The sequence below is a fragment of the Ptychodera flava genome, chromosome 18, assembly GCF_041260155.1.
Source record: "Ptychodera flava strain L36383 chromosome 18, AS_Pfla_20210202, whole genome shotgun sequence".
Lineage (NCBI taxonomy): Eukaryota > Metazoa > Hemichordata > Enteropneusta > Ptychoderidae > Ptychodera > Ptychodera flava.
Window position 1 is genome coordinate 31,667,175 of NC_091945.1, and position 26,951 is coordinate 31,694,125.

The 26,951-nt window shown below is 36.9% G+C and overlaps 1 protein-coding gene across 1 annotated transcript; it reads right to left on the reverse strand.

Annotated features, from left to right (window-relative positions):
* Positions 1-7,481: 7,481 nt before the first annotated feature.
* On the reverse strand, positions 7,482-24,620 carry LOC139117398 (cysteine dioxygenase type 1-like). The gene is made up of 5 exons (XM_070680482.1): positions 24,294-24,620; positions 17,634-17,711; positions 15,863-16,023; positions 14,672-14,838; positions 7,482-10,671 (listed from the first exon to the last, which is right to left on the reverse strand). The coding sequence occupies exons 1-5, from the start codon at positions 24,473-24,475 to the stop codon at positions 10,624-10,626; spliced, it is 636 nt and encodes a 211-aa protein (XP_070536583.1). The 5' UTR covers positions 24,476-24,620; the 3' UTR covers positions 7,482-10,623.
* Positions 24,621-26,951: the final 2,331 nt, after the last annotated feature.

A 26,951-nucleotide genomic window follows, 5' to 3' on the forward strand; every position in this document is an offset into this window, starting at 1 on the left:
AGAGATATCAGGATGTTTCATATTTTTGGCGCGCCCTTTGGGCGCCATACTTTCAGAGATATCTTGATGTTTGCGAAGTGAAAGTGTACCATTATGAAATCTGCATTTCATATGAAAAGGATGACAAATTCCTGATACCTTTCTGTTCTCTCTATGAGAATTCAGTATGAGAAAGAAACATGCACAAATATTTCACAATATATATTTGATACAGTGACTTATTTTAGAGATAGAAAAATGACAAGATATGTTTCGTTCTCATTGATGCAATTATTTTCCTTTGTGTCACAGGTTTTCTGTAGAAAGATGCTTTTTTATGAACAAAATAACAGTTAAAAAAGGCAGTTTTTGTCATTATTAGCTGTGCTTTTATGGTTTCAATGTTACACAAGAAAAGGTCCTCTCAGACACTGTACACATCAGATTTGGCTAAAAAAGCTCTCTATGGCTCCTCAGTAGATTTAATTGGATGGTTGGCAAATCTTAACACCCATCAAAGTTTTGATTCACTGCTTTTTCCTCTTTGATATTAATGATTGACATCCATTTCTGTACAACAGTTCAGGACATCTGGTTAAGCAGAGAAAGTGTGAAATACATTCACAGCTCATTCAAAATACAGCTCATTCAAAATGTAATGTATTTAAACTTTAAGATTGACACTTTGAAATTCCTATCTTACAACTGACATGTCAACAATTTCACTAAACATAGAATGACTATTTAAAATATAAATATATGTAAAATGTAAAATATAATATATATATATATATTATTATATATATATATATATATATATATATATATATATATATATATATATATATATATATAATTTATGTCCATCTTTTGTTTTACCTTTGTCGCGCCCGGGGGGGGGGTCACCCTGTTTTAGAAATTGGAATAGGGGGGTCACCCTGTTTTCAAAATTTGGAATAGGGGGGTCAGCCACTTTTTGACGTCGGCAAAAAATAATCCACCGCCCCCCCCCCCCCAGGCCGAAGAAACTGACCAGTCCCTTACGCGTGGTTCGATACATAGTGGCTGCCGCGTGTGGTATGCGCGCACACTCCGCGGCAGCCACTATGCATACTATGTATCAACCGCACCTATCTGTGCTAGTCACCTATGCGAATTCTGGTGAAATCAGTTAACTTTGTTTTTCGGGTTTTTTTGCCGAGTCAGTAGGACTCGGCTTTCTCCCATGGGACATGACCGCTCACCGACGCGAGTGGTACTGCTGTGGCGTACAGCAGCGTCAGCGTAGACTCGTACTCCATAGCTTAGTTGACAATGGCCCCAGTGCCGAACGTTCTATGTTCGGAAGCTGAATTCAGGTGGGCCACCGGAATTCAAACTTTTACTCTTTTGAGGACATGCTTTTATCGATATCTCGCGATCCGTGCGCAGTCGCCATGTCAAATATCGACCGTTGGCATTAAAAAAATGTGTTTTAAAAATGTTACCAAGTGGGAGTGCCTCTTTAATTTATGCCAATTTATGTACATTTTAAAATAACACTTTCTATCACTTTCAAAATCAGCTCACACATCCAAAGAAATTGTAACTTGAGTAAAGAAAACAAAAAAATATATTATCATGATCTTTATGAGCTGGTATGCCTTGTTACACCCGAGTCTCTCTATACAGAACGTAATACATTGATACTGATCGACAACCATAGATAAAAGACAGCGAAACTCAGCCAAGCTTAACTGACACAGTGTTTTATATTACTATTTCAAATCAAACTGATTACACAATCTCTTAAGACAGAAGTGACAGTTTTGTGAAATTTCAGCATCAAAACCGCCCAAAAAACTTGACACAAGTATGTCTTGTAAGCTGCCGATCAACAGCATAGTGTGAACTGGCATGCAAAGACTGCACACGGAAAAGCAACTCAACATTCTAGTATCAAACGCTCTGCATCTTGTGAAAACAACAACATAGTAGTGAAAATTGTAATAGTCATCAGAAAAAAACTTTTCACAGATGAAAGGATAATTGCTTCAAACAAATGAAACTGCATGTTGACTGCTTTAGCTCGTCCGAAAGTGACGGACATCGCACGCCAAGTATTTCATATGTCCAAGGTTTTGGTAGTCCGTGTGGGCTACCATTTCGTGGACTTTGATAGCCCCAGGGAAAAGCTGGATGTCTGTGGACGCGGGACTACCGCTAATTTCGAGCCCTGATTATGTTTTGATGAGAAAATATTTCAGAACTTTATTTCGCTTTGCCAATGTGTTATGAAGCTAAAACCCTTGAACGTGTTAACTGAATTTATATTTAATTTCATTAAAGAAAGTTCAATAAATATACTACTAATTTAATGGGGAGTTTGCTACTCAGTAACGCTATCTACTCACTGCAGTTTCAAGTCTCTCTGTGAACAAACTTGTACTGTCGTGACTGTGTCGGTTGAACCGTAGGGGAATCAGTTCCCGATGTTTTGTCTATGTGTTGGTTTGTTTGTTTAAGAATACATAGAGAACAAACCAACACACAACGAGAAAACATCTGAAACTTAATCCCTGCGTTAAAGTATACATCAAAACATGTAGTTGGCATTTGAGGCAGCCGTTGTAATTTGTCCACAGCTCCGCCTGAAATGACCATGAATATATGCAAGATGCATTTATTGAGCGATGCAAATTATGAATGTCTAGAGGCAGCCAACCAGCCGATTTTCAGAAACTCTGTATGTATGTATGTATGTATGTATGTATGTATGTATGTATGTATGTATGTATGTATGTATATATATTATATATTATAACGCAAAATTACTTCAAGTATAAAGTAATGATATCTGTTACTTAAGTTTCATCGGATGACAGATAACAGATAACAAGTAACAGATATCATTACTTTGTACTTTAAGTAATTTTGTGTTATTATTTATAACGCTCTGCTTTAGCATCGAGCACTGTAATTTCCCATGAGGACATCTGTATACTTATATATATATATATATATATATATATATATATATATATATATATATATATTAAAATTTTTAACAAAATTGAACTGGAGAGACATAACTAACTGATCGTAACTGCCCTCCCGCTACAACTTGGAAACCTCTCAAGATATCTCATCTCCCCGTTTCCTCTGTTTAGCCATAGAAAAGCTCCCCTTGCTCTTTCCTCACTGCAAGACTCGGAACTGCAATTATTCAGTCACATATTTCCCCTAACTCATCGGCCAACTACCGCGAACAACCGAATCATATTCTCTACCCTGGTTTGCTGCAGTTTCGTAGCCCGCAACTCCCCTTCAGTGAAGATTTTTTTGGGTGTGTGTGTGTGGGGGGGGGGGGGGGGTGGGCCTCACCTCCCCCACACAAAAAATCGTCAAGGGGAGTTGCGGGCTACGAAACTGCAGCCCCGGTGTCCTCTGAGCCTTTTTCCACCTGTGAGCATACAAATGAACGGAATTAACCCCGGCCACTCGCTTATGTTGAAAAACTGTTCAGCCCGATTCCTGCCAGCTGATACCACGAAAATTCCCGCCGCTAACACGAAATCGCTCACGAACGATCGACTTGGTCGGCTGCCTCTGTTTGTAGATGAAAGTACAAGAGCTTTAAATATCTCAAGCCACATAAAAATCCTCAGAAAATACGCCACAGCGTCTATGGAAATCTCAATAGTCGTCAATCGTTCAATCCCTAATTTTCGTACATCTGTCTTTTTAATATGGTAGACTTCTACGAATGAAGTTTATGGGCTTTAAATATTCATAACACAACCCTGAAAAAGCTCGCAATAATAATTTATTTTGAAAAAGATAAATTTATCCCAACAAAATTGCAAATAAAACAAATCTACATAACCGTTATGTGTCGAGCTTAAACTAGTCTAAAAAACTATTACATAGCAACTAGTCTGAAAAAATAGCCATTTACGTGTAACTAGGGAGAAGAGAAAAATATCAATGAATCACATCATCTACCAAGGTGTTCTGGACGCATTCTTCCTCCTTCAAGGCTTACAAGGCTTGAAACCCTCTTGATAAAATCATCAGCTTTGTTCATGACATTTTAAGTAAAATACAATATATCATCCAGGAAGAAAGATAGCATATTTGTTGCATAACATTGCGAATGGAGGGTAATTTCAATCTCATCAAGAGTGTCTGAATTTCTAATATTTCCAGCTGTATTTTACAAAGCAAATGATAAAGTGTAGAAAGTCCGATGGTGCATTACTATCATTTTCAATTCCTGAAATTACCAATCTTTTGATAATGTTATTTTATCAATACTATGTTTTATGGCAAAGAGGGAAATGCATTTCTGCAAGATTCATTTTACGATACATTTCCCCTTTGATAAAATGATAATGCAATGATACTTATTTTTTTTTTTTTTTTTGAAAAATATTTCATTTCATGCCATTTCTTATCAACTAATTTCCAATAAAGTGACTTGGTTTTGACCTCACTTTTTGTCAGACCATAATTCTCTAAGTCTAAAATATCATAGTTTTCTTCATTTTGGAGGTTTGAAGAGATGATTTGTTTCCAGGAATCTGGAATAGCATTGAGGAGTGTTTCATACTCTGTTTTGATTTCCTCTTGCACATGTCTATTTGTACCTCCTCTAATTTTTGCAATTATTTCCCATTGTTGAAACCAGTCATTTCTGTCATCATTCCAGATGTCCCTAAGCCTTAAAATTCCACCTTAAAATGACTCCTACTCTATATACTGCCCTCTAGACTGTTTTTGAAATATTCTTTCGGAAGAGCACCGGCAATCACATGTACTATCACTGAGAAGGGCCGATGCCTGTACGTAACTATCGATGATTTTTCCTCAATGCCTTTAATTCCAGCTGCAGTTTCTTTTTTCACATCTGAAAGCACGATAAGATACACAGAATTCAACCAATCAAATCAACCTGTGCATGCATGTGTTTACTGCATTGTTATTGTTAACGACCGAATTCTTGTCCGGACTCGAATTCAAATTCAAATATAAACAGTAACAGGTAAGTATAGACGATGTGTTTACAAACTAAATAGCTGGTGTTTCAACATGCCTTTGGAGTAGAACAATAAAGTACTGTTGACGTGCACTGTAAAAGTAGTGAAACAATCACCAACACTTTCTGGTGTTGGCCCTTATGTTCGCAAACATCTATGGACTGCAGCAGAATTTACCAAGTGACCTTTACCCTTCACTGTATCACACAACCACACAATATGTTCAAATACCCTGTAGCATGTACCTTAACATATTTGCTGTTCCTGTAAAACTTTTTAAAAGAATGACCATCTCTTAAAATTTTGTCAGCAATGTCCACTTAAGAGAACTGAATTCGGGGTCATATGTTATGTAATCTGTTACCGTCATACTGGTAACTGAAGATGGTCAAAAAACCTTATGATGCTGTGAAATCTAGCATGTTATTAATTTTTCTAGATCTCAGCAGTGCATTAAGAATCTTAAGTACAAACTTGGCCATGGACACAATTTACATTCAAGGTGAAATTAAAGATATATTTAAAAGAAATTTAGAAGTAGGAAGTACGGTGACCCTCAGCGGCTCTCGTACTTAAGCTGGTATGTTCATATTCAAATGTACCCTTTAATACTTGATTATGACATATTTTATTATTCCTATCGTTAAAGGAGCAATTCATCATCATAAAGTCTGGCGATCAGCGATAAAGTCAGTGACCACAACTATCAGTATTTGTTTCCATCACTCCTCACTTATTTTAATCATTGATAGTTCATATCTCTCTTTTTCAAAAATGCATTTGTCCTGTTTTCTTTTTCATGTCGCTCTGAACAGAATAGTACCTGGCTCTGTCAGTATTGCTGCCTTTTTTAAATATATTTTTTTTAATTCTAATCAGAGCTACTGTTCACGGATCACTTGGTACCAGCCTCTCTTGTACAATCAGTTGCTAATACATGTAGAGGCAATACTCATTGTACCAGTTCTGTCGGTGATTTCAGCATTCAAGAAACATACATCAGATTTGTGCAGGACTTTGTCTAGTTAACAAAACTTCAGCTCAATAGGGTTTATTTTCAGGCATGTAGATTGCTTACACTCGCAATTCAAAAATCGATTTGTGCAAAAAATCAGGACACATAAGTTTTTGCGTTCCTTTTCTCTGTTCCCCTATATGCAGACAGATGCAACTCTCCAAGGTTGATGATACCTTACATTGTTGTTTATCATATACCTGTATATGGTCAGTCAGCCTGTTTGTTGGTTTTTGTTAATCTGTTTATTTAATTGTTTACCTGATTACTTACTGTAATTATTTGTCTCTGGTTTTATTTAACTTTTGTCTATCAGTTTGTTTTGTCTGTTTATTGTCTTTATTATGTTTTGCATCTCTTTTGCCTGTATGTTTATGTGTAAACTTGTCTGTATTCAAGTTGAGCCCCCTGTGCTTGGACCACTGAAAGTTGATCAAATTATACAGAAGGCAGATTGGTGATCCGACATATAAAGCAGACTCACTATTCACACTCCAAACATGTACAGTCTTTGATATTTCCCTTTAGAGTTCATCATGTGAGTGAATTTGCATCAAAAGAAAAAGTTTAGGAATTGAAAGCACAGTTTAGACTGCTGGCAACTGTCAGAAGATACAGAAAACTATGAAATGCATACACTTTATGATGACATGAAGCCAGTTAAACAATGAACAAGAGTCAGCATATATGTATCCAGCACTAACTTTCTATATTGTAATCACCAACAGGTAGCAGATACAGTACAGACTTGCTTTTACCCTAGTTTCTATATTGTATGAATGTACATACTGTGCATTCAAGTATGGCCTTGATACAATATTTGCATTTGATTGGGCTGCTGTTTGTGAAAGGTCTGTTGATGTCCCGTATACTGGCATCCCCTATACAAAATAAAATATATGGGTGTGAAATACTAAGGTCTCAGCCCACTGTCTTTACACATATATGACAGCCATCAATTGGAGTGCAGCAATCTCATAAAGGCATAGTATTCTTATTTACCTACTTGGCTAGGAACATGTACAGGCCCCTATGAGCCGGCCAAGTTGCTAGGAGAGAATAAGATGTACGTGTGTGAAATATACAAAAGGTCTGTGTCTGCACATATTTGACAGTAAGTGGAGCGGATCATTCTGAAAGCATCAAATTTGCATTTGCAAACATTGATAGAAATGGTGCGATTTAATAGTTCATTGCACTTCAGGCTACACATTCCTATAAATGGAACTAGACACCACAAACCAAAACGAAAAGGTATTTTACGGATCTTGGAGATTATTATGAGAATTTCCTTACATTTCTAACAGTAATTATTTTACCATTGCATATTTTAATGCCATATGTTCTTGTATTGAATATAAAATTTCTAAATGTCATTAGCAACATGTTTGCTTTCTTGGGAAACACCAACACACACAACCCAACTATACACCATTCTCACAGAAAAAAAAAGTCTGAAAAGATCCATATTACATTTGAACATTTTAATGTACACAAAGAATATCCTGAACTCTTGAATATGAAGTCAACCTCTCTATTTCCAAACAATCCCTCATCAAAGTAAGTATATATACTAGACAAGTGATGTGTGGCATTCTATGTATTAGTCAGTATTTACCCACTACAAAATGTCTCATCAACAATATGCTGTACATATAAATGCATTTCTGTCAAGCAAACAACATTTAACATTTTAAAAAGAAACTCATTCATGATGTCGTATTTCTCATTTTTATGTGAGAGAATCTCCAAATGATTTTAATATCCATGCAGGCTGGATATTCTTTCATGAAAGATCAGTAAATGATCAGATATGTTTCCTCTACTTTCGAAATAACATTCTGTCTTTAGCTTACTGTCAATGTGGATACAAATTAAAATGCTGATGAAGAATATGGTAATGAAAGGATAACACATCATTTTCTTATGAAAGTTGTGATGACAAATTATTTGCTAACACACACACTGATAGATGTTGTCAAAATGGCGAACTGAAGTATACACTTTTATAGAGTCGGTCAAGCTGTTGCATGAATGACACCGTAGATTTAGCCACTTGTGAATCAATTCCTACACATTTGGACACTAAACTACGACCCAATGGTATTGCGATATCTAGATTTAAGTGATTGTATGAGATACAACCCATCTGCAAACACACTGTAACTCAATTGTGACACTGCATATTTTCATGAGATATGTCTCTATAGATGGTGATGATGCAAAAATTGACCGATTACCTGATTATAGCATGCTTTAAGTAGTCAAATTTTCTTGTTTATCTGCTAGGGTTCACAAATGCAGCTTACAGTTACATTTTATACAGGGTACTGTTATGATCTGTTTAGTCCAATGAGTGAGGGAAAACATAGTACTATAATGATGATAATCATTATCATTATCATCATCAATCAAAAGTAAGATAAACATAATTGCTACCATTCAATACATTAATTAGCAAAAATAGAATCTTTTCAACTTGCTTTAGGGCATAAGTTTTGTTTTGTACATTTTACATTGAAGAAAAATATTCCTCTTTATGTTTGTCAAATATTTTACAAAACACTCTGTGTGGTAGTTACACATGTACATCACAAATTTGACTTTTTTGAAGCAATTTGTATGCCATTGCACGATAATCTTTTCGCTCTAATACACTGATTTAAGTGTTGGAGCAATGAGAGTCACAGGAACTTTTACCTGTTCCACAGAAAGGTTTGCTTCAACCTGGGCATTTTGTCACTGGGACACTGAACCCCAAAACAAGCAAATACCATAACTGTGAAAAGGTCTGAGAGTATACAAGATTCTTTTATATTTCAGGTCAAATATCCAATTTTTGAAGTATGATAGCTCTGTCAACACAGGGTGAACAGTGCTTGATTTGAATAAACAAGTGAGCTGTCCCTACAGCTGAACATCAGTACTTATCTGAATATGGTAAATCCCTTGGACGTTTATAGAACAAACATAATCCAGGGATGAAAACACAGCCTCCAAAATTCTTATAAACATTAATAGTACTCTTCAAGTATGTTTGATATTCAAGCTTATTTTGCATGCAGTGAATACACATTGCTACACCTTTGACCCGATTTCTCTTCCTGATTTATACAACTTAATGAATCCAAACAACATGGCTGTGTTGTATGTGAGGTGATTGTGCTTATTAGATATGAATATTTCACACATTTTAATTTCTGAAAAATTTCAGTGTGGTACTGTAATATCTTTTGTAATCTTGTATATTCAATAATTGTACTTATGTTGGAATTGATGTAAGCATCACGGTCATTGTGTAACATATCCCCTATCTCATACTGAATCACTCACTACATGTATATATGAAAATATAGTTGCCTAACACCTACATACTCATGGTATCCATTATAAGAGCACAACATTGATGTCCATTTTTGGTATTTGATAACTTTTACAATCATACTAGTTAAAGTCTTTTGTAACTACAGCTTAGTGCTTGCCAGCTTTATTTACAACATGCTGTAGCTCAGCAGTCTACCCCTATGTTACCACGCTGACAACAAAAGATTTCCTTGTAGAACAGAAACAACTAAAATATTTGCATAGCCACACGTGGGTTTTGTATAAAAAGGCAAGAATTTGATGCACTCAGATCATTTTTAGTGTTGCTTTTGCAAGAAGTAAAGGAAAAAGTATGAACAGGAACAATTAAGCTACAGAAAGACACAGGATAATATTTAAATCTCAGTAAAATAGACCCTTATAGGTACCTCTGTCACACAACACTATAATACACAAGTACACCATAAATTGTGTGGAAACCACAGTAAATCCATACATTGGTCTAGAAACTGCCAGTGTCAAGTTGTAAATGAAAACTTTTTTGCTTGACTGGTGTGGGTACATAAAAGTGCTACTCTGAAAGCACAGTATAGCATTGGTCACTGTTTCCTCAAACAGCCTATGAGTGTTTTGAAAGTTTTAAAATGAATTTTTAACTAATTCAATTCTGAGTATTACTTCAGCTGATTATCATTTGGAATCACATTTAATTCAGTAAGTAGTAGCCTTTATGATTTATTATGTGATTTTATTAATACAGCTACACTTTCACCATATTGCACTGGTATAAATTGTACAAGTGCAGTTGCTTGCATGGTCTATGAACAGGTAAGCATTTGTAACCGGGTACCTGAACTATTGAGGGCTATTTTTTCAGACTCCCTGGATAACTGAAATTGACATTCATGGTTTGTTTGCCTGAGACGCGGTTTGTGGTACGCCGTTTTTAGACCAGTGTATGGAGGGACAGAGTTTAAATGCTACAATAGTAGCAACCTAAATGACATTTTTTTATTAATTTTCTTTTTTTTTTATTCAAATAAATATATTTCAATTTTGCATGCTGTTGTGATATCTGGCCAGTTCAAGTGATAAATGCACAAACAATGTTTGGTCTTGCTAAATCTTTTTATGCAGCATGTGCAAGAAGTCAAATCAGATTTGATCCGCAGTCTGATTTTGCAGCAGTACAAACTGTACCGTAAATCTGATCACTTCAAGTAACAACAATTCCATGCAATGTGGCTAGCAGTCTTGGTTTCTTCTGTCGATGAACTCTCCCATACCTTAATTATTTTCTGCTTGTTCAGAAGGAGTTCTACATGCACCTTGTCCCTGTGGAGAACAACAAAGAAAAGGTACAATAATTTCATACCAGAAATGCCTTAAAACCTGAAAAGATGCACAAGTTTTGCTAGTTTTATAACAGATCTTTCTGACACGTAAATGATTACATTTGCATTGAAGGTATCTGTAAGATCACTGTCTTAAACTTATGCTGTGATGAAAAGTAGACTTTTTACCAACAATGCATTTCAGTATCCTGTAGTTGATACCCTTAGCACAAGACCATTGGGCTATTTGTAGTGGTGAGAATTGCAAAATAAAGCATAAACAACAGCACAAAGATGACACAAGAGAAGACTGTAAAACAGCTGCATGCTTTTTTAGTGTGTTTTTCATTTTCATTGCAATCAGCAGGTTTTTAATTTAGCTAAAAAGACATCCTAACCATGTAGCATGTATAGGGAACAGTTAAAATTAGCAGCATTATAAATTGGCTAATTGCCCAACCCAGCTAAATTTGCTAAAAAATTGCTGAAACTTACACTAGATAAAAGACAAGTTTTATATGAATTATCGGACCAAAGCAATATTTTTTTATAAATTTACGTGGTTAGAGAATACTATAAGCTAGTTTTTCATCAGGAATGATGTAAGCTGTGCTGGGTCTTGAAAAGCCTCAATTTTGAAGGACTGCGTGGGTTAAATTGATTATCTACATCTGACAATCAGAAACAATGAATGGAGCCTAAAAGTACAAGTGATGTAATTTCACCATTAACAACAATGGTAGATTCTAATACATGACAAGTTAAAGAATTTATTACTGATAAGTTGCTACAGATAAGACATTGCTGGTAGGTAGGAATTCAGAACAGATAAGTTACTACATTATTATAAGTTATTGCTGGTAGACCATGAGAACTTACAGCTGTTTCAGTTGTCCTGAAATCAGGGTAGAGTTAAATTAGGGGCATGTTTGATTGCTCAAAATAAATTGACATACAACATGTCTGACAACGGCCATTGACACACTGCACTGGAGAGGCTATTAAGGACTCCCCTGCCTAAATCACATCAGTAATAACAAGGTAATAAAGCTATAAAACACTGTGTTATCAGATAACAGGTTGCTATCTGTATCGAGAAAGACTTAACGCTGATGCTACACTGTAGGCTGTAAAAAATCACCAAACACAGCTAACTAGTGGTATATGGACATCTGATGCTGACACTTTTACCAATTTAGACATATTGATTTAAATATTAGTTATTTCTGATTTTGTAAGTACATGTACTTGAAGTATTTTTTCTTGACCTCATTGAAAAGGTACATACATGTACGTGTCATGAGAGAGACACCTGAGAGAGATGTACTGCACACTACGACATGAGATATAACGTGTCAGAGCACGTGTACAGGTAATAAATACTCTGACCGGATGGTAAAACACTGGAGAGTGCAGGACCTGTATGATTTATGCTTCTGGATTGGGGAGTGGGGTAGGGTAGGCAGTACACTATGTCACTAAGACATTTTTTAGCTATGTGCTAGGGAATAGCTTGGTTTGCTTGTAGTGAAGGTTAAAGTGGTATTTCTTGATCCATTGTACCCAAAATAAAGTACTGTAGTTTCTTGCTGGCACTGACCATTTACATGGTGTTAGTTCTTTGTTTTCCTTCAAGAGTGAGTCAGTGTGTTTACACAATGCCCTTTGACACTGCCTATGTGTAGTGTGTAGTGTGGCATTCAACAGCACCCTTGGTGCCTGTCATGGTACAAACTGGTGCACGTGTATCCCAGATAAACCTCACAAAGACACATTTAATGCATGCTAAAATGCAGATCAAAAATTGCACAATGATTGATAAGCAGTAAAACTTTGTAATGAATCCCATCAACGTGAAATATTTCTGCATGCCCAGATTTGGCAGAACTGTGGCCAAATGTGCTAAGTATCAACTAAAATTTCTGTATCATCAGTTTAACAAGTTTCAAAAAGTTTCTTGCTTTAACTAGAACGTGCCCCCACAACAGATACATGTAGGTGAAATTTCACAATGTCATTTTTAAAATCTTTTGCTGGTCTGTTGCCTGTGTTGGCTCATATTGAACCCTGTTGAGAAAGTGAAAGTGAAAATACAGATAACTTAATTTTTCACCAACAGACTTGTAATAGTCATATAAAACCCTGCAAGGTGACTACTACTGATTTTATTTTTGATTATGACAGAAAATATTCTCAAAGTTCCTATCTGTTTTAGGTGTATAGATTAACCGTATACCTTTATCAACAGACATACACAGCTGGACATACATCTATGCCTAAATATTATAAAATGAATTTTTTTTACCCTGAAGACTGCTGGTTCATATTAGTAATTATGTCATATTGACATAATGCAGGGCTCGAAATTAACTTTTTTCCCTGGTAGTCCACTTGGGCTACCAGTTTCTGAAGTCAGTAGCCCACTGACAATGGCTGGTAGCCCATGCATATTTTCGTTAAGGGATATTTTTTTCGTTAACCAGACAAGAAAATGCTATTTTTCAAGATTCTATCCATGAAGTTAATTTTCTAGTTGTTTGACGTGACTGCTTGCAAACCCATACTCAAAAGTTTAGTGACCTACTGACAACCCATTTCATTTTCAGAGTTGTATGAAACTTTTGACAGTCGTCATGACAACAACACGACCTTTTCAGCACTGAGACTTACAGTAGCAGGGTTAAAAATAGACCATGGCCTTTTCTGCAGGGAGGAGACATAATTTCCATGTAATTGTGATTGATACTTTATGATCAAAATGCAACGAAAATGAGTTTTCATTGCCTATCATTTCCTGTGCCTGTTGTTCAAGTACGTCATTTCAGATATTGAAACTTTCTTGCAGAGTTCCACCGCACGGCCGGTCGTCTTTGTAATTTACATAACAAAGTCACAGTATCGGCTTTCTGTGTCCAGCTTTTGTTTGACTGCATTTAGCTCGTCCAAAAGTGACGACTGAATTTCAGGTCCCAGGCTAGGTTTTGGTAGTCAATGTGGGCTACCATTTCATGGACTTTGGTAGCCCCAGAGAAAAGTTGGTAGTGTGTGGATGCGGGACTACCGCTAATTTCAAGCCCTGGCATACAGGGTAACAGGTGTTCAAAGAACCTATAGTAAGCTGTCAAAATCTCCTATGCAGAAATTTATACCTTGTTTATAAAAGGTTTAGCAGCTTTTGGAATTGATTCTGTCTTGTTTTGTCTTCTAAGCATGGCCACAAAGATCAAAACAGTATAAACTGTTTCTTCTTAATGTAATATTAGGTGACTTTTGACATATTTAAGCGATAATATTTACCTCGTGAGTAACACTACACAAAGGACTGAGTATGTAATCAATAAACAAGGGTTTGCTTAAGCTGGGGCCAAGGTCATATCAAGGAATAAAAAAAAAAAGAATTACGCACAGCAAAACCAAACCACAGCATGTCATACTGGCAAATCTCCAATGTGTCAGCTCAAGGTTATTTGTTGTTTGCAAGATTGTTTTCAAGTTTATCATGAATAGGACCGGCCACAATTTATATTAAAATGATGACAAACATGGGGCCAGGCGAACAACCTTTATTTAACTTGAAACTCAAAAATATTCAGTTTCAATATAAATATATTACATACACAGTATTGAAATCAATCCATTTCTTCTCGCAAAATTTATGAAATGCAACACTGGTAAATTATTGATCACCATTCTGTGACGTCAAAGAATGGATTAGTACATGTACCAAACAAACTGGTTTGAACAGCCTGACAGTGCTGTATGGCCTGTTGCCAACATTTCACACAATGTTTGGCATTAATTAAATACAGGCCACGCAACACTTTCTGGCACTAGTGGTGTTCTGTCACATAATGTTTTTCATGTGATACAAATCTTAAAAAGTGATTGTATTTTGAAAGTGTACATACATGTACGTCAAGGGAAAAGTCTAACAACAATACAGTGTGTGCAGGCATGTCAAAATTTTCTTTGCAGGAATTATTGCGAATGACCATACTTACATGTGTCCTTTGTCCATATTTGCTCCAGAAAGTCACTTTCACCTTCTGTTTCTTCCCAGTTCTCTGATCAAAACATTCACACATGTCAAACGGTGGTGAGTAAAGATGTAAACTGACTGCTTGGTTAACATGGCTGATATTTTCAACCCGGTGAAGTCCATCGGCATCTGTTAGAGGAAATGGAAACATTTATCTTTTCAAGTCAAGTTTCTAGATCATTGTCCAGATCATCAAAGTCATGAAAATAGTTGGAGGTTTTTACACAAAGATAGACAAACAGTCATAAGGGTTTAAGTTCTGGCCTAGAGCAAGCTGATGGCTTCTGACTCATCGCTTGTGTCTCTTTTGTCTCAGTTTTTATTTTTATGACATGTACCATCACTTTTGAAAATAATTTGTCACAGATGTTGGTGAATCCACAGCATCATACAATCTTTTTTTCCTAAAACATGACTAGATAATATGCAACTGCATAATACTGAACAACAAATAACCCTACATGTATTTTCAAGGATGCCTATTTTTATGAATAGTAATCTATAGTTTATGGTTTGGTCATTACTACAGTTGACAGAGTTTATGGGTTAATAACAGATAAGAATCCTGTTGTGTACAATGCTGGGGGCTTGCCTGGGGGCAGGCCCTGGGTAGGCCCCTATCACCCAATGAGCTTTCTGTTTTCTGAATGTGTGACCTTATTGAGCTACATGTATCTGATGCATTCCATGGTCAATGACCAAAGAGAACTCATTTACAACTCAAGATACGTCAACAGTAGCCTAGGTGGGGGCAGACCGGGCAGTCATGTAAATTAATAGCTGAAACCTATGATTTTAATCTTGTCAAAACAACTTGTTATTGCATTCTGCAAACATGGTAGTACCATTAACCTACAGTAACACTGGATATTATTATTTGAGTTCTAAAATACTCAGAAAGTAAAGTAGTGTTATTCATACTCCTAGCCTGTATTATGGTAAACAAATTTTTAGTTTTATAATGCGAAGTTTAGACATGTATGATGTACAGGCCGAGTTGACAAGCTAAAAAAAATGTATATCTCAACATGCATTTGGGAGTAGAACAAGAGACGGCCATTGACATTAGAAACAAGGTAGTGAAAAAAAAACATCAAAAGTTACAGCTACAGTCCCTGTAATAACAGCCAGGCTGTGAAATCAGTATACTCACCACATATGTACGCAACTTCATCTCTGTTGTACATATTCTTTTGAGACTCCTGCATCTCTTTATCTGGTTCAGATTCCGATGGCCAAGCATACATTGTCTCTTGAAGCTCTCCCTCCAGAACTTTCATGAAACAGTGAGCATCTGAGTGACTGTGAATACCACTGTACGCGGAGAAACAAGAGAAAAAATAAAGATAGTTTTTATATGAAATTTCACAGGAAAATCAAATTCTTAGGATGGCTACATTAAAAGGATATATGCTTCATTATTTTTTGTGAACTTCCTGTAGTATATAGAACCAGTATATCAATCAAATACTGGTAAATTTTCCTAAATTCTCAAAATAAGCTGTTTTTTTCTGTAGCAATACTCAGAATGACAGCAATTAAGACGTTAAAATTCTTTGTACTGAATTCTTTGCTCTGTACATGAAAAAAGCCACTTTTATAAATACTAAATTTTAGAAATTACCAGCCGCTATTCTTCATACATGGGGGGCGGCAGATCATAGACTCGTATTGGCATTCTAGTTGTGAGCTATCTTTGTTATGTGTCTGGTCCAGAAACAAAATCTGGATTGGAAATGTCAAAAGGGCTGCTTCATGTAAATTTACTAGATATCAGATTACATATTGAGGGAAGTGATAAAATATTGGCAAAAAATCAAACGATATTGACTATGGAAACAGGCTGTTGCACAATATACATTTATTATCAGTGATTACATGCAATTGATCTGCGGGGGCACGCGAACAGTTGGTAAACTGCTGACACTTTGTGACAACTTTGCCAGATGACATGAAAATTGAAATGAAACCAAAAAATGCTGCTTCTGAGAATCGGTAGAAAAAGCTGGTACATAAAGGAGGAATACTGAAATGAAACATGGTAATACTAACCAGGAAGTGTACTTCTATGGTCTGATATGATTTATGAATAAAGTAATTTAGATACTCTCAGAGCTGAAAGTATTCATCATGCAGCTTTTCAAGTTTAATCTGATTCTCTGATGTACTAGTACACAGATGTGCCCTAAGTACGTGTAGTATGGCTAATGAGGAAGTCCAATGGCAAATATGTTGCAAAATCACATTGTCAAAGCCAGATTGCGGAGTCTATGCTACAAATGGGCTAGATTCTTTCACAGCCTCCTGCTGGCTACGCACTAGTGTGGCTTGTAGCTGAGCCCGCCTAGCCTATCAGTGAGTTGGCTGCACCAGCTCACTGAGAAACATGTATTAGTAGGATTACACCAACCAAAGTGTGTAGCCAGCAAGGCGCTGTGTGAAAGAGTCTACACATAGGCTACATGTATAAAAGATCAGGGTGGGATGGGACTGTTCAGTCAATATGAAGCTGTGAGAGAGTTACAAGTCATCTGCAGAAATCAGTATTTATTAGAAACCTTATATATTCCTCTCTAACAAGTCATTAATTTCCAACATATTTTTTTTTAGAATATGCACATGCACAGTTGGCATTTTAAAACATTATCCGGATACATGTAACACTTTCTAAACATTTACAAGGTTATACAGTAACAGCTGGAAAATCATGTATGTTACCAGGTTCTCGGCATTTATCAACATAAAAATGTCACTTTGGTTGCGGAATTGGAACAGATATGGATGAGCTGATCAGGGTCTAATGAGGTAAGAAGTAAACTTACAAAATCTAAATGCAGTATCAGAAATTCAGTGATATGGAAATCAATTGTGATATCTTTGTGTGAGTAATAATATAGAAAAAGAACATTAATATATATAATTACCTTCCTTGTCCTTCTCCCCAACAGAGGACGATTAAGTTAAATTTACCATTTCCCTCATCCACTAAATTTCTTGTGTACCTGAAACACAAATGGAAAAAAGTGCCTCAAGCAATTGTGATAGAAACTATGATAATATCACTGAAACTTAAAAAATTGATATTTGTATATTTTGTTTATGCAGTATACTTTTAAATTAAGCAGATGTAAAATGCTGCCTTCAAGTTCCCATTACAAAGTGATATGGGCTAAATGTCTTGATGTAAGAGAAGAGAACACAGTTGTACTACTATGCAATCGCATACCAAACTGGTTACAGGAAAAAAGCTTAGTATTACTACATGTATAATGTGTACACCCTAATCATTTTCCCATCGGCTGAGTGAGTAAAAAGCAGTGATAAGCTGAATATTCATGTCTTTTAACCTAGTTGACTCCGTACAGTACGTTATAACAGATTTGCTCTGTTAAAATCATATTTACAGGTATTCATGGGCCTTCAAATATTCAAATTTTTGTTAAAATACAACATACATGATACATGTATGAGACGACCTGTTATGCCTTACTGGTTTCAACCCACTTGACCTGATAATGACATATGAACTTGGAAGGGCAAGGATTTGAAAGTAATAAAAGGAAAATTGAATGTACAGTGTGTACATCACATTTGCCAAATATCGAAGGCCAAAAACAAATATTTTTCCATTCTTGGTCTTACAAATACAAAAATGTACACTTTATGCTGCATCACTTCAAAACATAACTGAACTGCAAGTAAAAGATACAATAAAATACTATGGAATCTGAAGTACATGTATCTATCAGTCTATGTACAACAGCTCAAAACCTGAAATTGCAGGGTCATAGCAATCTATGGTGCACCGGTGTCCACTTTGGTAGACATGGAAAAGAATTGCCTCCCAGTGTACGGACTATTCAGTCATAGGATATATGTATATCCCAGTAGCTTCAAATTGAACAGTGAGTGTAATGACTATTTGTGAAAAAGGCTATGACCAGGGTAGTGCTATGATCCTTCCCAATTCCAACAGCAGAGTGTAATGACCTGTTAAACCAACATGGAGTGTTGCTTCATAGGGAACATTCTATTTTGTGAGAGAGAGACCCATGCACTTACACAAGTGAATTAAGACAATGAGAATAAAAGAACGTATGGCAATCTCTGCAAATTTGTTTTTTGCAGCATAATTTAGTCCATGGGTAGACATTTTACATTGAACAGACATTGTGACCTTGATGGCTTAAACAAAAGTAAACAGCCCATGGTACATCTAGCTGGACAAATATGTGTCTGGACAAACATTAGAGTGCCACAATCTTTGCAAATATGACCCTTTAACATGCCGTTCATACACAGGCCATTAAAACGCCTCTGAAACGGTTCTGGGCCAATACTGGACAGAAAGTTATGTGTGGACACTCCGAAGTGGTTCTGAAGCGTTCAGATTTGAGACGGTTTAGTCGGCCCGACCTGAGCCGTTGTAGGGATTAACTCTATCTGCAAATCGCTGTGTGGACGGACCGAGCCGCCTCAGAGGCGTTTTAAACGCCCTCACGCGACAGGTATTTGTAACATAAACAAACAACAACCAACATACAATATTCACTTTAGTCATGGCTGCCGAACACAGCTCTACATCTCGTGGAAATAACTGGTCAGATGACGAAATAAGTTTGCTGATCTGAGTCTAGGCAGACACAAGCATTCAAAGAATGCTAAAGAGAACCTGTCGCGACCGCCTTGTGTACAAAAAAATTGCAGAAAAGGCTGTACAGAGAGGTTTAACCGGACAGCAGATCAGTGCCACCGCAAGCTCGAGGTACTGAAGCTAAAATACAAAGAAGTTGTCGACAGCAACAGACCATGAAGGCGCGACTTTTCACAATTTTTAAATATCGGTTACAATCTAGTATGGCAGTTTGACATATCGATGATTTCGGGACTAATATCGATACTAGACGATACTAGAATGAACTGCGGTTGTTCCATGGGAAGCTGCGTCTATGAAATCGCCGATATTTACCGGCGATTTGGGGAGTCTAATATCGATACTATGACAGAACCCCATGGACGATACTAGATTCAGTCAAATCGCGCGTAAATATCCGATATATATCGGAGATTTCACCACCTCACAGTTCTGGCCAAACCCGACTTCCAAGGACTGACTCTAGCTTCGATACTAAACGATACTAGATCAATCTTACAGAAAAGTCCGAACAAAATGAAGCACAATCAACTGACTCGAATATAAATATTCTAGCCTCCTTACTGGACGAACAAAACACGAACAGTGAAACAAATATCCAAGGGGAGAAAATATCAAAAAAGCGACTGAGGAAGGAACCACACTGGTTTCGAAACGTAGCGTCAAAGGATCACACTGTCATTCGACAGCCAGATTACGGGTTCTGAATGTATCAAACTCAAGGGCTAAATCCGTTAACGATTGCATTTGGTCTGCATTAAGATCATTAAGGCGACGACGACTCGGTCTGGACCGCATATGCAGCAGGTAAAAAAACAGAAGACAAGCCAGTACGACGTCATTCATTTCAGCCATCTTGTTACAATGCCGTATGCTTGGCCATACACACCTTTTGAACTCGAGAGGGCGCATGAAGACGTACGTCTTAAACACCAAAACAATGGCTTCATTTTGTGAGTATGGATGCAAGCGGACTCAAACTATTAATCCCCTGTGTTTACAAATCACAAATAGTGTTGCAGAAGCGTTTCAATTTTTACCTGTCTGAACATAGCATAAATATCTATAGAAGGCATGGCAAAGGCCCAGTGGATTTGACAGCCTTTGTTTGAAACAAGAGAAAATGCATCTTGGGGACAGATATTAAGACTTTCAAATGTTTGCAAATATTTTCTCATCTACCAGTTTTGGAGGGTCATTTAAAAGCTCTTGTAGCAGAAAAAAAATCAGAGTCTTAGTTTCACAAAAATTGAAAAATATAATTGTTTTCCCATGGAGTTCATACAGAGAAGGCTGCCATTTTGAATTTCAAATTTCCACACATGTAAAATAATGTATGTAAGGTTCTCTTGTGCCAAACTTTGTACAGTTATCCTTGATTTTAATTCTTCATTTGGTGAGAGACTGTTTGAAAGATTCACAGAGGAAAATTTGTTCAAAAGTTTAAGTCTTTCACTTTTGAGGTGTACAACACCTTAAATTAATGGTGAAAACTTATAAATCCAGTATCCCACACATGACAGAAATAGCCACGCCACTATGTTTATAGCATTTAGATTAGCCATTTTGTTTTGTACGTGTCACCATACGATAAACATAAGTATGCTTGAACCATATAAAGACCCAATGTTGCAATTTTCAGGGTCTGTGCTTGCCTTCTAGCTTTCGACACAATCACCGTGTCGGTAAGTGCAAAAAAGCACCTTATCGACACATCATGATAACACATTTTTTTTGCAGTTTTTGAGCGGTTGAGTGATTCGGGTAGGCATAGATCGGAATTGAGTTGATTTCTGCTGAAAGTTTTTTTCACACGCATGTTCCAAATTAGAACTGCATGTTGCTAGTTTTGTCTATGGACCTTAGCAGGGCTGTGGGCGGAGGCTGTGTAACGTCAGGAACATGCAGCATCATATGCAGGGCTAATAAAGGATATGGCAATAAAATGGGAACTCATTAAAGCCCCTCCCTCAATTATCAGATTTATCTAATACAAATATTATTCAATGGAAAACAAAAGAATGACAAACTGTTAATGGGCTGTTGACACATTTGCTAATAGGAGAACCTGTGATTGAGAAGGGTGCCTCTTTTAGATAATTTGCCCACACATTACAGTTATAGTGACACAGCTACATGTACGACTATAGCTTTTCCATCTTTTTTTCAAAATTGAGAAGCTCAGTAAGCTTCCTGCAGAACATTCCTATAATGTATGGTAACCAATGAAGGAAGCAGGAGAAACAGTTTCAATTACAGTTAATTATAAATCATTGTATAATAGTACTAGTAATCTGTCAAGTGATTCAGCCACACTATCTCCTTCAATGGGCTATCACAGCATGTCAATGTTTAACTTTACTGATTCCACCATAGATCAAGTGATTTAAAGGCCTGTGTTGTCACTAGATTGTCTCGCCAGAAAATTTACCCATGGGATTACAATTTCAATGGAAAACAAAAGGCTATCACACCTCATTATCCTCTTACAGACTAGAACAAAGGCGATCCCAGGGATCAAGGCGATCCCAGGGATCGCGAGCAGTGCCTTTAAACAGGGGTTATAACAAGGCTGGCCATCCCTCATACTATAGGCATGGTTACCTGTCTGTCATAAGTACTCTACCCTTTCACCACACTGTTTATCACTGACAACTGACCTACTTTTTTTGAACTACGTGTTTTTTTAGTTCTACATTCAGGAACACCAGATCATGTCAATGACTCCGAAGCACTTTTTGTTGACATTTTGAACATGGATGCTCCGAGGTCATAAACTGCCATCCAATATAAAGTCTTAACAATGTACTTGCAAAACATTAAAACAATGACTCATGTATATAGTAAGGGTTTTGGTTGGAAACATGACTGGAGAGGGATTTGCTCGTTCAATTTGCATGCTGGAGGCAGTACAGTGATTATTCTGAGAATCGGAACACACATGTATCAATGAGGCTCACAAGGTACATATCAAAATAAATATCAGTGTAGACATAGATATCACATTGTGTAATTGTAATTGATACATTATGATCAAAATGCAATGAAAATGCATTTTCGTTGGCCATCATTTCCTGTGCCTGTCATTCAAGTACTTCAGTTCAGATATTGAAACTTTGTTGCAAAGTTCCACTGGTGGTCTGACTTAGTGACCCAGCATGGCATGCCAAGTACTGACTGAATTTTAGTCTCAGGCCTTGGTTGTCTGTGTGGGCTACCATCTCATGGATTTTGGTGGCCCCAGAGAAAAGTTGGTAGTCTGTGGACACTGCTAATTTCGAGCCCTAACTACAGTATTGATGGCTTTACCAGTACGGGTACATGCATTTTATGATAATTTTGATCTGTGTTTGTCAGCTTTAACACAAAGCAACATCAATCTACAAATATGACTACATGTATACGACGCGAAGTGACAACTTCAAACATGAAGATTCTACGTCTCATAGAGCTGGACACAAAACATTTTAAAACCTCTCTGAAGACCACACACTATTCCAATAAAAAAACAATAATTAATATCTATTTTTAGGGTAGTGCAAATATTGTTATTCATCTTATCAGTGGAACTGCAAACTGTTTTGATAACACATCTAGTAAAACTATCCAAACAAATTGACAAACCTTTTTGGATATTTTTTTAGTTAATAGGAGTCCTTTGATCAATGTGAATATGCATTGATGCTTGTACAAAAGATGAATTAAGATCAGTATGATACTGAGCTTTATTTACTGTAAAAACTACAAGTAATATGCGATGCCATTGAGTGTACACCTTTTTTGAAATTTTCTTTTATGAAATACAGATATGTAAAACATCTCATGCTACATTTTATGTGAATACAAACTGTGGGGATTATATCTTTGGTATTCTAAATAATTATAATGACTTCATTACTGGAAACCATTGCATATTTCCAATTCCCACTACCTCAGATAGCGTATTTATTGTGCTATGGGGTCAAACGGCATGATATTGAGATGGCATGTAATAGCCACAGTGAACACTATTGTAATACCTTGGAAGCAAATCTAGCCCAGATTTCACAGACGTACGAAGACTGGTGTATTATTTAGGGGAACACCCCCACCCCACCCCTACATTATAGGAAATACAATACCGCGGTTTCTAATAGTATGACTACACGTTTCTCCGGACACGTACGCTCATATTGACGGCTTAGCAGCATTTACATGTAAAGGGGTTGTACATGTACATCTGGCGGTAAACTGTAATAAGCACTGAATGTAAATGACGTGTATTGTGAATAGTACGCCTGTGTAAGTTGCTATTGTATAAAACGACAGCATTTGGAAGGCCAGCTACTGTTTGAGCAAATCTGTAAAACCATGTAAATTACATATATATTCTTTGAAAAGCTAGAGAATACATTCACGACATGGCTTGGGTGGAAGTTTTCGATGGGAAATAAAACGTCTTTTTATGGATCGAAATGCTACGCTTGGCATTGTGTCAACAGCCAAGTGTGTGTGGGAATTTTCCATTTTACCGCACGGCCCGAAACTCGACAAGCAGTAAAATTCATTGCACACCATGCACGTAGGCGGTAATGCGCACAGCCAACGCAACACAGAACATGAATCTCCAAATTTTAATACCTTCGCGAAATAATCCCTCATTAAAGCAGTTCATTGACCGAAAACCGTATCAACTGCAACTGTATCAAGCAACCATACCGGTGAGGACTTTCGCGTCAACGTGATTATCTACTACTCCACGCCGAGCATTCGGACGTTGCGCACAACATAACATATGGTTGTCGGCATAAAACGTAAACAATCGATCGTTCACTATGAAATGAAAAGCTCGAACGCGGCCAAGAGGAATATTTCAATGAAAAACAATATGGAGTAACATTAAAATCAATTGCGAAAGAAATCAAACACTGCACATTTCTTTGATAATTACCTGTGTGGATCAAATTTTGAAAACCTTGCCCAGTCGTTTTCGTTGCTTTTATAGTTTGTCATCACACTGCGTACTTCGTCAACATTGATCCTTTCTGAGTCGAAAATTGTCGTGAGAGTCTGCACAAGTTCGTCGAGACATGATGGTTCCTTGTAGTACGGTTTTGGTCGGGTTTCGGTCATGTTGTAGAATCTAGCCCCTCTTAGTACTAATAACTATAGCAATGGTCACAGACCGGATTTACACGCAGGTCTTCTGTTGCCGTGTGTGAAAGGCGCGAGATCCGGGTACGTTCACATAAGCCGTCAATGAAAATGTATTATCTCTGGCGCGATCACATGATAAATTATTTTAATGTGATTGGTTAAGAATGTGGGCGCGTCCACTTCACCGAAGCCGCCATCGCTTTGCGCATAGTACATGTAGTAGGAATTCCGAACTTGCGGATTCGGCGTAAGGCTTACTCAGCTCCGTAATTCGACCGACTGCGGAAGTACATCGATAGACTGTATATTCCGCGCAATGGCAACTATTGTGTGTAAAGAAAGCTGCAAACGAAAGTATTGAGTCTCTGAGTCTAGTAAGGGAGCATTCGTTTTTACGGGGGGGGGGGGGGGGTGGTAGAACTTGAGCAACAAATGGAATTTGAAAACGACCCCCCTCCAAATCAAATTTCAAAAATTTGATCCCCCCAGTTCATCAATCGTATAATGTGACCCCCCCCCCAAAAAAAAAAAAAAAAATCATCAGATTTGATTCAATAACCCATCGCACCCTATTTCCCTCGGCTGAAAAATTAGGCCCTTCAAAAGGGTTGCAAGAAAAAGAGTTACCCACCCCAATTTTCATATTCAAAAAACAGCGACCCTCCCCCAGATGTCACAGTCTGTATCAATAATATCTTAATTGACTTATAATTTCCCATTTGACTTTTGAACTTTCAAAGAATCCTTTTTGAACTTTACAAATAATCACTGGGTGAAATTCCAATACCATATTTGTTTTTCAGATCTGCTCTTTCAAATATAATATTCCCGTCACGTACATTTGTATCAATTGTAAAAACTTTTTAAAGCACATATTTTAATAGCTAGATTTGTATTGTAAAAATATATTCAAAGTTTCCTCACATACCACAATGAATCAACATCTTTGGTGAAATTCCAAAATCAAATTTCTTGCACACACATGCACTGGTAACTACCCTAGTCTAATCAAGTACACTAATATCCATTATAAAGAGTACATAAATACACAGATTTAGCTAATTTTGTATTGAAAAAAATTATTCATAGTTTCTTCATAGACCAACATGTATAGTGAACCAACATGTCGGTGAAATTCCAAAATCAAATTTCTTGCTCACACATGCACTGGTAACTACCCTAGTCTGATCAAGTACATTATTATCAATAATCAAGAGTCTATAAATACACAGATTTGGCTAATTTTGTATTTAAAAGAAATTATTCATAGCTTCTTATAGACTACTCATAGATTATGTATGGAGGACCAAGCAACATTTCAGTGAAATTCCAAAGTCAATTTTTTTTCCATAACTCCATACTAACCTTTGTAAAATTTGACCCCCTTCCAGTCATTGATTGTAAAATTTGACCCCCCTAAAAAAACGGTTTCGTAAAAGTCAACCTCCCCCTGATTTCCACCGACCCTCCTCCCCGTAAATAACGAATGCTCCCTAAGCCAGACCACCCCCGGGGGTCCAAGCACAGAGTCGGAGATATCGTGTTGCTCTGCAAGCTTATTATGCGCACATGGGTTGGTTTGTAGTATTGTAAGTACTGTACATAGCTTGACGATTGCTTAGAATTTAACTTGTAAATTAACTGTGACGACCTAGAGTAACCATAGGGTATTCAGTAGTCATTAATGATAATAAAGAAATATGAAAAAAATATTATGGAAAATATGAAAATCTTTAAAGAAATATGAAAAATATGAAAATTATTATTATGGTTGTTATTATTATTTTCATCATTATCATCATCATTATGAAGCACCATTGGCAATGTTGAATTCCTACCAAAGTTCGCCATCAGAGCGAAAAGTACTCTATCTTCTATATGTAGATAGAGTACTTGCCAATGGTGCTTCATGATAATGGTGAAAATAACAACAACAACAACAACAACAATAATTTTCATATTTTCCATGATATTTTTCATATCTCTTTGTTATCATTAATGACTACTGAATACCCTATGCATTAACCCCTGCACGTTATCTCTCTTATGGTTATTGTTCTTATAGATAGACGCATGACTGTGCAGATTCTGACTCAGTATAAACTGTGCATTTTGGCATGTTAGACGGAGATCGCCAGACACCGTTTTAGGAGAACTTTGGGACATTACCAGCGACGCCCCGAGACGACGCTCAACCGTGACCCTGACGACTGTAGGTCATAGAAGTTTTACCTTGTAACTTGTGTTACTCAGCTGAATAAAGTACTACGACTTATTTTTAGAGTATTTCTGTGTACCCGTGGCCGTCTCTTATACGTCTACCCCGACGTGTACCTATCAAAGCCAACTAACCACCCGCATCACAAACAAGCCACGTTACAGTACCCATAAAAATCATTCCAATTTCTATTTCGGGTTTACTAAAAATAACCGCCATGATCTTGGGGCCATG

Excerpts from the sequence above, each read along its gene's own strand:
- LOC139117398 (XM_070680482.1), bottom strand. The coding sequence starts at position 24,475 with ATGACCGAAACCCGACCAAAACCGTACTACAAGGAACCATCATGTCTC. Across the intron at positions 14,839-15,862 it reads TGAAGTTGCGTACATATGTG|ATGCCGATGGACTTCACCGG; the intron begins GTGAGTATACTG and ends TTCCTCTAACAG. Across the intron at positions 10,672-14,671 it reads AATATGGACAAAGGACACAT|GGACAAGGTGCATGTAGAAC; the intron begins GTAAGTATGGTC and ends TGTTCTCCACAG.